We start from the raw sequence: 14,160 nt of genomic DNA, 5'->3' as shown, positions 1-14,160 counted from the left end.
TGGGATGAAAAGTGAAATGTGAAATTGTAAACTGCCTAAGACAAGAATGCTTTCTAGTTCTACTCAGACTGGTGTTTAAGGATCTGAGAGCGGTGCCCTTGGTCCAAAATGTAGTAAGCACCAGAGCACTTTGTCATGGTGTCAGCATCCCATAGCCTTCACTTTCTCCCAAACCATCTCCCAAGAAAAGCTGCATTTTGGTTGTTTGTTTCCAGAATATCAAACACATAGGTTTCAAGATCTAACAAACATGCTTCTCTAGAACAATTTATAATGCTATATTAACAAACCAACTAAAGACTTATAATCATTCAAGAAGGCTTATTACAGATGAGTGTAAATGCCTTCTGTTGTCAGAATGTGACTCCATGCAAAGGGTTTCCCACTTTTGCCCTACAAGTACCTGCTGTATTTTTTTAGAACCAAATTAATTGCCCAAGAAATTAAATCTGTTTAAAATGAGATACTATTAAATAAGGCTTTTGACATCAGCAAAGATATTCTCTATCAATAGGACATAAATACTCTTTGTCTGCTTAAAATATAAAATCATATATATATATATATATATATACATATATAAATAAAAATCATGACTGCATGTTATGTACAGATATACTTTCATTCTTTCTAAATTGTCAGATTGAACAAAAATAAATTGCAAGGATTCAGTCTAAAAGGGTAAATAATACAGAGGGCATTTTGCCCAGTCTGCTCTAAACCTTTACTTATTTTTAGTACTAAACATAAAGCAAATCTTTGAGAAAGTACAAGATTTTTTAAACGTTTGCTTTTATTCTTACCTCAATCTTCAAATATTTCTATGCTCCTGACGTTTCGACCTAGTTTTTTAAAATTGAAGTACTCTTTTTTTAAAATGAATGAAGCTTTAAAGCTACTGCAAACCCCAATTTTTTCTTAAGATATTTCCAGTCACCACTACACCCTGAAAACCCTGGCAGTAATTAAAAGCTGGTTAATGTAAGAATAATTGATGTCAGTATATGTCAAAATTATTTTTTGGAAGATCCACCATTTTAATTTAAAATACATGTAACCATTCTTCCCTCAGGATATTGTCAGGCTAATTAAAGTTCACTCATATTGGCATTTGAGATAGGAATTTCCAGGACATGAGGATGCTTTTAGGCTGTAAATCCATCTCCTTTGATTGAACTGTCTGCTCCAGTGCTGGCAATGGCCTCAGCAAGCTGGAATTTATTATGTTTCCGGGGCACATTTTATATTGTCTCTATGCCTCAGTACTATGCCTCAGACACTATAACTTGCCTCTGAATGTGATGATTCTATTTCAGTGTTTAAAAAAAAAAATCTCACCTTCACAGACTATCTTATCCCTGAACAAAGTGAATATTTAATCATATTCAAGGCAGGTATAAGGCCACTTTTCTCAAAAAGGAGTTAGAGAAGATGGTAATTCAGAAAATCGTTTATGGTTATATGTGAACTATCATAAGCGTTGCACTTCTATGTATGCTGAGTCTGTTTTGTTTATGTCTCCAGACACAGGGAGAAATAGCTCTCCATTTTGGATAACTCTTGAGCTTCCATTTTAGCTTGATGGGGTTTTTTGGGGGGGAGGATGGTTATATGGGGAAGTAAGTGAAAATGAGGAAGAAACAAACCCCTTGATGAAAATTTGGTTTCAAATATTTATGATACTAATTTACTTAGTAAATTTGTCACAAATATGGCACAGTGCAGATGTAAAAATTAGTTTCTTCTATTTTTAGATTCATATATATTTGTTTTATGATTATATCATGAACTTTTTCCTAGGATGTTAGCTTTTCTAATTTGATGATGTATATCATTGAAACAAAATGCTAATTCTCTAATTTCAAAAGCAGTAAAATCTCATATTTAGCTTTCATGGATAAGAATACATGGGAAAAATTAAAAGAAGGATATGATTGCAAAATGACCTTAATAAAAGCAAAAAGTGGTTTCTGCATACAGATGAGTCCTTAGAACATGAGTTTTAGTTTGTACATATACTATTGATTTATGAAAATATTCCAAAATTACCAGAGTGGATATCAGTACCGAATTTTTCCTACACATTTTTCCTGCAGGGATATCCTGGAACACAGCTTTATAAATTCCTCAAAAAAATAATACCTTAAATATTACGTATTAAATTATTTTAAAACAATTTAATGCTTTATAGCAACTAAAATTTTTATTTTAAAAGTTGCATTTTACAAACCATTACTGTATTTATTTTATCCCTTTCATTACTTGCCATTTAAACCTCTGGGATCATTCACAAAGACAGATAATTACCCACTCGTTTTTGTTTTTTTTCCTTAATTCTAATTAATTTTTTTAATGAAAAATATTAGAGTCAAGAGTTATTTGGATATGTCTTATAACCCAAATTCGCCTGAAACCAGCAGTTTGTAACAGCTCTTCTTTTGAATTCACATATGTTCACTGCTTTTGCTTTGCAGATTCAACTTACGTACAAAATAATAATCTGAGGAAGTGTTTAGCACATTATACAAGTGTATGTTGTCTTTCTAACTTGATCATTTAAAATAATAAATAATAAAAAGTTTATATTTTATGTATCCAATTAGGATTACTTAGAGACCCTTATTCTTGCCTGATGAAAGTGTATGTTATAGAAACAGCAATACAATTCCTTCTTCCTTCCTTCCTTCCTCCCTCCTTCCCTCTCTCCCGCCCTCCCTTCCCCTCCTTTCCTTCCACCCCCTCTCTCTTTGTTTCTTTTTCTTAATACACTGAGGTAAAGAGTTTCCATATCTAGTGTTGCAAGTAGAGATCTTATTAGATTGCTAACTTGGTGAATTCTCATTTCAGATTTGTTCTTGCCTCAAGGCTTCAGTCTGATTGGATGTTAATGCTGTATTTTGCACATACTCATTTGACTGTGACAGTCACCATTGGGTTGCTTTTGATTCCAAAGGTATTCCTCTAACATTACCTTTCTCTTGCAAGCTAGTTATCTTCAATGAGCATTGAGTTATTTCTCCTTTAAAAAAATATCTGGCAATATAGGCAAAGGGAGGTATGGAGATTTGCTTGACATCTAAAACATTTTTAAAGCTCCCTCAAGAAACTAGGTGTCTGTTTTCTTTTGGGATTTATTAAATATCTCACATGATTATTAAGTGACTTAGCTTGCTCAAAACCCACCCTGTTTCAATATCCAGATGTGTTTTAATTATTGTGGGTTCAAGGTGGCTTTCACTGTAAAATCAAGAGTTTTTAAAGAGAATTGTCATATTCTAAGAATTCTCTGGTTTTGGATTAACAATCAGAGAAATATTATGTTTTAAACATTCAGAGAATTTTTATTTAAATAGAAACAGTAATTATAATATTGTGTATAGGAAAGTCTTGCTTAATGATATAGATTCTGACAAAAACTTACCGTATTTCCCCTTGTATAAGATGCACCTCTTTTGAAAATTTTGGGGTCTAAAAACTGGGTGTGTCTTATACAGTGGTTGTAGATTTTTTTACTTGCATTTCCCGCTGAGGACGAGGCAATATATGAAGACAGTGATTCGTCATCAGACACAGATGAGGACAAGCTAATTGTTGGGAGTTTTGACAGTGATGAGGAGTTGCATGAATTTTATGATGAATAAAACTTGAGTTCAATAACTTTATGTAATACATTTTTTTCAAATTTTGGGCCCCAAAATTAAGGTGCATCTTATACATAGAGCGTCTTATACATGGGGAAATACGGTATGTAGGCAGCATAATGTAGTGGGTGGAAATGGGCCAGGACTCAAATACAAGGATTAGGAACTTGTGCTGTACCTCAAACTGGCTATATAATATGATATTAGCCAAGACTTTGCATCTCTCTGAGTTTGAGTTTCCTCATCTGTGACGTGATAGCAATAAGGCTGCTTGGAATGCAATAAAATCAGAGTTTGGGAAAAGAACAGATTATACAAACTGTAGCATTATCATTATTTTCCTTTTACACATAGAACAACAAAATAGTAGAACATTATATATCTTGTTTTCTTTTCTGAATTTATTTGCCAATTACAGTTGACATACTGGTTATATTAGTTTCAGATGTACAAACACAATGACTAGACAGTTATATACCTTATGAAATGATCAGTCTTTATTGGTGCAACACAATATAACATTATCATGGCTGAAACAAGAACTGTGATTTCTTGTCTTTCACCCCAGGCTTTACCTCACTTCTCAGAATTAACCAAAACATTGAAATTCAGCCTGAATGAAAAGGCCAAATGATTATAAACAAAGCAAATGCCTATTTTCTTCCTTACTTGAATGACACCAAAGAGCCACAATTTTCATGGATTAGTCTGTTACTGAAATTTATCTTAACCTTTTTATAGTTGCATAATGTAATAACACTTTTATGAGATGTATGTATACTCAGACTATTCATTTGTTCAATAAATTGTTATTGAACTCCAAAGAAAATTGAAAACATATGTTGATTTTACGTGAATGTTCATAGCAGCACTATTCAAAAAGTGGAAATGACCCAAATTTCTATCAACTGATAAATGTATAAATAAAATTTGGTATATCCATACAATGGAATATTATTTATCAATAAAAAGGAATGAAGCACTGATACGTGCTACAACTTATACAAAACTTGAAAACATTATGCCAAGTGAAAGAAGCCAGACACAAAAGGCCACATATTGTATGATTACATTGATGTGAAAAGTCCAGAACAAGCAACTCTATAGGGACAGAAAGCAAGTTAATGGTTGCCATGGGCTGGGGGAAAGAGAAATGGAAGTGACTGCTTCATGAGTTCAAGGTTTCTTTTGGGGGTGATGAAGATATTCTGTAATTCGACTTTTTGAATATACTAAAAGACATGGAATTGTACAATTTAAAATTGAGAATTTTAAGGTATGCAAATTATATCTCAAGAGCAGATAAAGAAAATACTGAGGGGCTTTACTAAGCACTGTTCTGGATCATGGAGTAAAAGTAATGAACAGATAAAAATCTATGCTCTTATGGTACTCATTTTCTAGAGGAGAGGATAGGGAAACAGAAAAGATAAATAACATAAATATTTTAAATAGTATTTTAGATAGAGATAAGCATGAAGGAAAATAATAAAGCAGGAAATGGGCACTATCTGACAAATAATTGTTTCTTAAACTCATGACAATCTCTAAGAAAAAACTCCATTCTTATAAATAAGCTCCAAGTGGTTTAGCTAGTAGTGTGTGAGATTTTGGAGGACAGGGACTCTATTTTATTCATCTTTATGGCCTTAAGCTAACGGCGCATGTTGAAACCACACACATAATTAGAACAGTGAAAGAAAGATTCATCAGTTTCTGTGGTTTCTCAGCCAGTCCCAATTACAAAACATTCAGTATTACTTAAATAGAGAATTACCATTTCACATTATCTCATATTCACCTGCCTGCCTGAACATGTTAACGAACATTGACATCAAAATATTGCTATCATCAAAGAGTGATCTGTTAATTTTGTAAAGGAATATTTGATCTGATGACAAGTTGGGAGAAGAGAACCCATGTTCTCTAAAACCGTTCTCTCAATATTCATAGGACAACGACTTGGTTTACATATTGCGTGAGGGGTGGCTGGATTGTTTGTTCTCCCTGCTTCCTATCATTTCCCCAATTCACTCTTCTCCCCTTCGCCTTTCAAAGACGAGATAGCAAGAGCACATGAAACTGAAAAATATTAAAAAGCCACATGAAAATAATAAAAAATATGTCAAAATGTGATGAAGGAGCAACTGAGAATAATGAGCTCAAGAAAAAAAATCTGTAATTTCAGTGAATCTTTGAATTTTAAATTTAAGATACCATCTATCCCAGAGCCCTTTAGGGTCAGGAGGGCACTGTGCTCCAGCAAGGCTTCGTGACTTGCTTACAATCTCACTGTCAACACTCTTGAGGCTGGAATTCAGATTTCCTATCTCCTGAGTCTTGAAAGTAGATGGTTTTTTATATACTTTAAAATTGTTTTTCAAGGACAATTAACATACAATATTATATTAACTTCAGGTGTACAGCATAGTGGTTAGACATTTACATAACTTATGAAGTAATCACCCCGATAAACCTAGGACCGCCCTGATACCATCCATAGTCATTACAATATTATTGACCACATTCCCTGTGCTATACTTTATGTCCCTGTAACTTTTTATAACTGCCACTTTTTTACTTCTTAATCCCTTCACCTTTTGAAAGTAGACTTTTTTAAAGCTATGTGTAGTAGACTGAAAGTCACATTCCTATTATCATGGCCAAATGTACCCAGAAATAAAATACAGCCTCCCCTATGGGAAGCAAAATGATAAACATATGATAGACCCCACTGCTCAAAAAAATATTCCCATCTAGCTGCCAATAGATCTAAATTGCTACTTGTAGAGAACATTTCTTTGGATTCTTATACTTATTTCCATTTTAAAAATGCAAATATCTTGGAAGAGATGTAATAGAAGTTAACACAGGGAGCTCAGAGAAAAAACAAGGGTGAAAATAGGAGTCAAAGAGGGAACCAAGCACCTCATTAATGTGTAACATGGAAAGCAACACTTAAATATAGCAGCAAACTTTTGTAAAGAGTTCAGTGAATGAATTCATCTAAGCTGCAGAAATGATATGAACATTAGAACTTTTAGACATTATGCAATGTCTTATTGTGGATAAAATCTAGAGCTCATACTGAATATCTATTTCAGTTTTCACAGTCAAGCAATAACCCACGAGATGACATTGCTACGGAAGCGTATGAAGATGAGCTTGACATGGGCCGGTCTGGATCCTACTTAAACAGCAGTATCAACTCAGCCTGGAGTGAGCACAGCTTGGATCCAGAGGACATCCGGGTAATACCAGTGTTTCTTCTTTCCTATTTCAGGTTAGGCCCATTTATATAGGCAAGCATGTGTGCACATGTCTGTGCATGTGCGTGTTACAAAGAAAATGAGAGAGAGAATGTGTGTTTGTGTCAGAACTGAAGACGTCAAATACAGAGTTAATCCAGTTCTACAATGTATGATCATGACATAAATTAGGAAGCACAGGCCAATCTTGATAATCTCAACTGACTTATTGGCAGTCATAGTAATAAGCTTGGTCTACGCGTTCCATCATATGGTTTATGAGGTTTTGCTGATGGGAAGGTAGGCTAGATCTGTGAGCAGAGAGCCTGGGTTATTTAAAATAATCTGTGGCAACATGTCAGCACTTGGAGGAAGAAGATGCTTTTAGTATTTGATGATCCGTGTCCCCTAAACATAATCTAACATTAAGTGTAACTTTATCAATGGTTACATGATGCTTCCAATATTGTTCCAGGGATACAGTTTATCAGCAGACAATACACTGTGTTTCCTTATGGTCCAGGCACAGTCTGGCCCAGACAACTCCCAAGTTCAAAGCGCTTGCTCCGTTAAGCAAGGCTAGAATGCATGGGTTCATGTCTTAATGTTCTAAGTCTATGTGAAACAAAACACAGAGTAATCAAAGAGTAAGTATAAGAAGAGAGTTGATGAGTAGAGATGTTAGGACGAGCTGTAGAACAATTTCCCTAAAGAGCTCAAGCTTTTTGAATTCAGATTACCTTCAATAATTTTATCTGGCTGAAACACTAAATTCCACACCTTTTACTCTCGTTCTGCCAGGATGAGCTGAAGAAACTCTATGCCCAGTTGGAAATATATAAAAGGAAGAAGATGATCACAAATAACCCCCACCTCCAGAAAAAGCGGTGCTCGAAGAAGGGCTTAGGCCGTTCCATCATGAGGCGTATAACCGAGATCCCAGAGACGGTCAGCAGGCAGTGTTCCAAAGAGGACAAGGAAGTTGCAGACCACAGTGTGGCCAAAAGCACTGCCCTCATCAGGAAGAACCCACAAGAGGCTTCAGGTAATACTGGGAAACCCAAGGAGGAGTCCCTGAAAAACCGAGTGTTCTCCCTGAAGAAATCCCATAGCACTTACGATCACGTGAGGGAGCAAACCGAAGAGTCCAATAGCTTACCCACCGAAAGCCAAGAAGAGGAGGCGACAGAAAACTCCACACTGGAATCCCTGTCAGGTAAAAAACTAACACAAGCGCTGAAAGAAAACAGTGAGGCCGAGTCCACGGAGTCTGTGCCTTTGGTGTGTAAGTCAGCAAGTGCTCACAACCTCAGCTCGGAGAAGAAGCCGGGGCACCCACGAACGTCCATGTTACAGAAGTCTCTCAGTGTCATAGCGAGTGCCAAGGGGAAGACGCTTGGATTAGCTGGGAAAACCCAGACGTCAAGCGTGGAAGAACGTGCTAAAGCCCAGAAACCCCTGCCAAAAGATAAAGAGACAAGCAGAAAACACTCAAATTCTGATAATACAGAGACTAAAGATTGTGCTCCCCAAAACTCCAGTCATTTTGAGGAGCCCAGAAAACCTCAGAAATCTGGGATTATGAAGCCACAGAGGGCCAACCACCCCACTGCCAAGTCTGACATGAGTCCCGGCACCACCCAGAGGAAGGATAACTTTGACGTAGGGGAAGTGTGCCCTTGGGAGATGTACGACCTGACCCCTGGTCCTGTGCCTTCAGAATCGAAAGTTCAAAAGCATGTGTCTATTGTGGCTTCTGAAACAGAGAAAAACCCACCATTTTCCTCGAAGGAGACATCTCACCCCAAGGCTAAGGCAGCTGACCTATGTCAGCAATCCAATCAGAAGAGCATAGACAAGGCTGCGGTCTGCCCTTGGGAGAGCCAAGGTCAGGCCCTTTTTGAAGATGAGAAGCATTTGATGTCCAACACTCAGGTTCCCGCAGGGAGAGCAGCAGAGGAGAATGGAAGTCAGCATTCTGCAGCCAATGTGTGTGCTGGGTCATATGAAGAACTGCCCCCCAAAGCTGTAGCATCAAAAGTAGAGAGTGAAAATCTCACCCAACTAGGAAACCAGGAGAAAAACCCATCTTCCTCTAAGGAAAGTAGGCCTGGCACCTATAACTCCAGTAATAACTTTCAGCAACCCTTCATGTCGCGAGCCGAGGTGTGTCCCTGGGAGTTTGAGACCCCCGATGAACCAAATGCTGAAAGAAGTGTAGCCTTACCTGCCTCTTCAGCTTTAAGTGCAAATCTGATAGCAGGGCCTCGGAAATAAGAGGACTGGGACGCTTTTAACGTGTTGCAGCCCCAGAAGGAAAAGGAGAACGAAGAAACCCTGAATTTAATATAAGACAGAAGATGGAAGGATCGAAAATTCCCAAAGAGTATTTGTCGCTGAGGGGAAGTGTGAAATGCATGGGTAGAAGAAGACTAAGGAGGGAAGAGCAACGTCATCACGGAGAAGGTTCTTCCCCTGGTAACGTTAGGAAAATCTTTACATTTCGGCACGTTTAGAGGAAGTAGCCCTCAGTGTCTGCCCCTGATCAATATTTACCCGTGGGACTTTGAAGATCCTAAGCAAGGCGAACCAGAGGGCACAGAAGAGGTACGAGGTTTGCACAGAAGGGATAGACAAATATGACCGAAATTCAAAGTAGCTGACTGAAAGAACTTACTTTACCTATTTAACCTGGAAGGCACTGCTTACTTAATGCATCCCCCAAATACCTTTTATATTAATGATTGCTCTCATTTTCTTACAATTGTATGTTTCAGTACATTGTTGTGTCTCATAGTCAAGCATTCCAGATTGTATAATTTTTGCAAATAACTTTGATATTATGTGACACAACACATTTATGCAATCTGCAGCTAATCAATTGCTATTGCAACTTACAGAATACCTGCTATCTATCAACTTTAGTTGATTCTCAAAGTACAGTAAGCTTTCTCTGGCTTGGGAAGTCATACTGTTATGATAAAACCTTTTAGTTTGGGCTGTGGTTTATATATTGTGAATTTGGATTATTATTTCACATCATGATTTGTTCTACTGTCTCAATCAGGGTTTTTTATACACGTTGAGTTACTTGTTTTGCACTTGTTGTTAGGACTCAGAAGCTTTATTACTATCGGAGATCGGTGGTCCTACATAGTCATATGTCTCAGTAAGTTAAGGACAACTTATCTATTGTTTGTTTGAAGTCAGAGATAGATAATGCCTTCATTTCAAAGAAACCCGCCTTTTAACCCTTTCAGTATTTCATACTTAGCAGCATTTCGTAAGGAAGAAGCTAAGAGTGAGAGAAATATACTGTGCAATTACTATTACCGTGCAAAAGAGAAGACTTTAGGAATGTTGTGAGAATTATAGCAGTACTGCAGAACCAGGAAATTTGCCTTTCAAAACAAAGACAGAAAAGGAGCTCCTGATAGCACTTTCAAGGGATTATTTTTTTAAAGAGAAACATTATGATAGCATCAAGATCATTGGATGAATATATTTTTATTGTGCATACTGAATATATAATATTTTAAATGACCTTAAACTATTTATTCTCATAAACTCTTACCCATTCCTTCAGCTAGGGATAGAACTTGCTGGGCTCAAAACCCAAAGAGATTTATAACCTGATTTATTCCAGGCCTATCCGGTGGTACGGCATCTTCCTTCTCCCAAACACTGGAAAACTCACCAGTCCTGCAAATTGGCATTCAGAGCCACCTAGCTCAAAATTAAAAACACGAAGGTTTATTTGCAAGGCAAAACAGCCCCCAAAAGCATATTTTATAAGATGTATTGCGTTCCACACTGATCATTTGGCATGAAAATCCTGAACTGCCGACTTAGCCCTGCTGATGTGATCATGCAAAGAGATTCCATTTCAAAGCTCAGTCTCATTTTATTTAAAGACAAATCACTTAAAAATAGAACCCAGACACCCCTTTTTCTCACGCTAAACGCTGAAGATTCAAGGGCTTATGTAGCCAGGACATTCCAGCCTAAGTGACCTCTTCCTTGCATGAGTAGCAAGAACATACTAGGAGGATAAAAGATGAGAAAGGGAATCAGAAGGTGGATACAGGGCTGTTCTTAGAGACTGTCATCCTCAGTGGAAGGGGAAAACTAAGACTTCTTAGTCATCCTTCAATTTTCTCAATACTTTTTATTCAGGAGTAAGTGAGCACTTCACCATTTTGCAAAGCTGTGCACAAATTCCCCTCCCCCATTTCCTTGCTTTGTGCATTACTCAGGTTGGTGGGGTAGGTTTGAAGAGACAGAAATTCTATTTTTGTGTGTGTTTCCTTCACTTATTTCCTTCTTCCCGTCCTGTGTAATCAAGGCCTATCTACTTGGTAACCTCCGAATGCAACTTCAAGGTCTATTTGTATACCAGTTTCCAGACCCACCTACTTGTTTAATTTATGTCTGAGATCTGTCAGCACTTTATTCACTTTTTGAGACATAAGCAGTCAAGCATCAATGACTTTTTATTGCACTTCAGGGTAATCCTGCTAGACATGTGGCTTAAAGAAGACTTGCCAAATTATACCTTAGTCCATAGATTTTCCTCCACCAGCATAAATCAGTAAGAGTGCCTAGGGTCTTTCCTAGAGTTTCATTGCCATTACTTATCACCAAGAGAAGTTTAAATCTACAGTTCTTGAGGCTATTTTCCCAGATTGATAATAAGAAAGTGAATAGACACTGTGAAGGTCACAAACATGTGCTAGGTTGTCCTTCTCGATGCATGTGCAGGCTGCATCCTGTCCTTGTTTTTAAGCCAGGGTTTATAAATAAGTAGATTTCTACCAATCTTAATAGAACTGTATATTTTATGCAAGAATTAAATGCTTCACGACATGAATTATAACTCAGCCCATTGTAACCTTTGGTGGCGATATGGATTTGAAACTCGACAGTTCTCTTGTATTTGCTTCCTAGGTTTCTGCATGCAAGTGATGACAGGTAGGACTGAAAACACACTGCCTTTTGACTTCTAGCATTTAGCAACCGAGAGTTGTAGAGTCGATAAAGCTGTAAGTCTCTTCACTTAATCTGTCGTTCTTCTGAAACTATTATCTGAAATCTGTAGCATCCCGCCATGAACTATTTGGTAAATTTATGTTGTGACGTGTTGCAGCATGTAAATAATTATAACTTCTCTGCAATAAAACATATTTATATGAAAGTGATTTGTGTGTTTATCTGTTGAGAACTGAATTTATTTCACTCAACCAACTTTGAAGGAATTGCGTATATCTTTGGCTTTGGCATACTTATGCACGTACCTTCTTTATTGCCTATCTGCAGGAATATGTGATTAACCAAATGTGGCTTCAAACATCCAGGTAATCATTTGGAGCCAATAAATCCTGTTAAGATGAGTGGTTTTGATTTAAGGAACTTCTAGCCAGATAGGAATTCACTCAGCTACCTTTTTGAATTTACTCAACACACATACCCGGCAATCAGCTGAGCAGTTATGATGATCTTTAAATGAACAAGAGTTCCAATAATGCTGAGGCCCATGTGAGTATCCAGCCACTGCTGTGGTAATACACAGGCGACTCATGACCAAGACACAGAGTCAGGGAAAACTTAACAGAAAGGCAAGTTCACCAGACTGAGAGGTGTCAGTTACGAAAGGGGAAGACGATTAGGCTAGAAAAGGGTGCATAGCCTTGTATGCTGTGTTGCAGATTAACTACAGCTTTAACCTGGAGTACTGGGAGCTGTCCAAAAACGTTCAACAGGGCTGTAATTAGGTCATGGATTAGCAGGGTCCTTCGGGGAGCAGCCCAGAAATGGACTGAATGGGAAGAGACAAGTGACAGCTAGATCAATTGGAAGACTAGTGCGAGAGTCAAGATACAGGAAGGCAAGGGCCTAAAGAGGGGAGGAAAAGAGTATTGGTTATTTCATCAAAGTAACATCTTTAGTTGGGTTTATTCTTATGTTATAGACAGATGAAGTCAGAAAAGTCAGAGTAATGAAACAACTATGTCAAATATAAGTGTTCCTCCTAAGTTTGTGGACATTTTGGATAATTGCAAAAGTTTTAAAAGCCCTCTTGAAGATCCATAAAGTTCATATCATCTATTCATGAGAAGAGTGGTGGAGTAGGATACCAGCTTCATTCTGTGGGAAAAACCTCGATACCAAACTGGGCTGGGAAAGGGACAGAGGGCTCGCGGCAGCATGGACTTCAATTCCTGTCTGCAAGTGGCAGCTCTGGGAAGCAGCTCCAGAAAGAGACGTCGGTGGCTAGAGGGCAGAGGAGAGAGCTGGACCCACCTTGTTCCTGCCCTCATCCTTCCTTTAGTGATTCATAGCAAACGCCCTTTCCCATCTCTGCACACCATTGTGCCTTCTGCATTCTATAGACTCAGTACTTACACAGAGAATCCGTGGTTTCAGCTCGCTAAATGATCCTAAAGGGCTAAGACAAAAGTGTTTGGGGATGAACAAGTCATGAAAATCAAGTCTATTGTGCTTTCTTATCTGATAAGGAAGAGAAAGCCTTTTCAGTGTTTGTTGGAATTGCTTAGTTGAGGCTGTATTATTTTTTTCATATGTTTATGCATAGTGATTGTCATTGTTTTCTTGTTCTAAATTTAGGAACTTTATGTTAAAAAATACCTAAGGGGAATATTTTTATCAGAAATTGTCTTTATTGCACAATAGGTAGTCATGTAAATGTATTGTTCTAAAACAATGCAAGTTAAAGATTTTGTTATTTCAGTGTATTCCATCCTTTTCCCTTGAATTGTTGTGAAGACAGAAATAAGATCTTTCTGATTTTGCTCATTTTCTCTGTAAACATTTGTTTCTTAGAAAGTACAGGGCAAACTTCAAGCACATTGTATGTTCTATCTGTGTTAACTGGTTAGAAGGCAGATAATGAAATGTATGAGTTGGTTTTTAACTTCCCTCTATTTCTCTGTGATGTGAACATAATACTTTGCTAGAAATACAACTGTCTGATCAAATGAAAATGAAAAATAAGAGATAAATATAGGAAATGGTCTGTGCTGTACAATAGTCACATTTCTAGAAAGAAAAATAAGGGGATGGTTGGTTAGCTCAGTTGGACACCAAGGTTGTTGACTCGATCCCCGCGTGGGCCACTGTGAGCTGTGTCCTCCTTAAAAAAAAACAAAAAAAAAATCCATAAGTTTATAAAAAATATAAAAGAGTATATCGTAAGTTTATTAAAAATATAAAAGAGTATTGAAGTTTCTAGAAAATGAAAAAATGCCATTGGT

At 37.3% G+C, this 14,160-nt stretch overlaps 1 protein-coding gene across 1 annotated transcript in view; it reads left to right on the top strand.

Annotated features, from left to right (window-relative positions):
• The window catches only part of GPR158 (G protein-coupled receptor 158), a 409,585-nt gene extending 397,498 nt beyond the window's left edge, over nt 1–12,087 (top strand). Inside the window, exons 9-11 of the mRNA XM_019630809.1 lie at nt 2,848–2,953; nt 6,746–6,892; nt 7,691–12,087. Of these exons, the coding sequence (XP_019486354.1) occupies nt 2,848–2,953; nt 6,746–6,892; nt 7,691–9,166 (1,729 nt within the window). The 3' untranslated portion in view covers nt 9,167–12,087. The remainder of the gene's footprint in view (nt 1–2,847; nt 2,954–6,745; nt 6,893–7,690) is intronic.
• Nucleotides 12,088–14,160: the final 2,073 nt, after the last annotated feature.

Source organism: Hipposideros armiger, unplaced genomic scaffold (assembly GCF_001890085.2).
Source record: "Hipposideros armiger isolate ML-2016 unplaced genomic scaffold, ASM189008v1 scaffold_949, whole genome shotgun sequence".
Taxonomy (NCBI): domain Eukaryota; kingdom Metazoa; phylum Chordata; class Mammalia; order Chiroptera; family Hipposideridae; genus Hipposideros; species Hipposideros armiger.
Note: the sequence above shows the minus strand (reverse complement) of the source record. Positions and strands in the feature narration are given on the sequence as shown.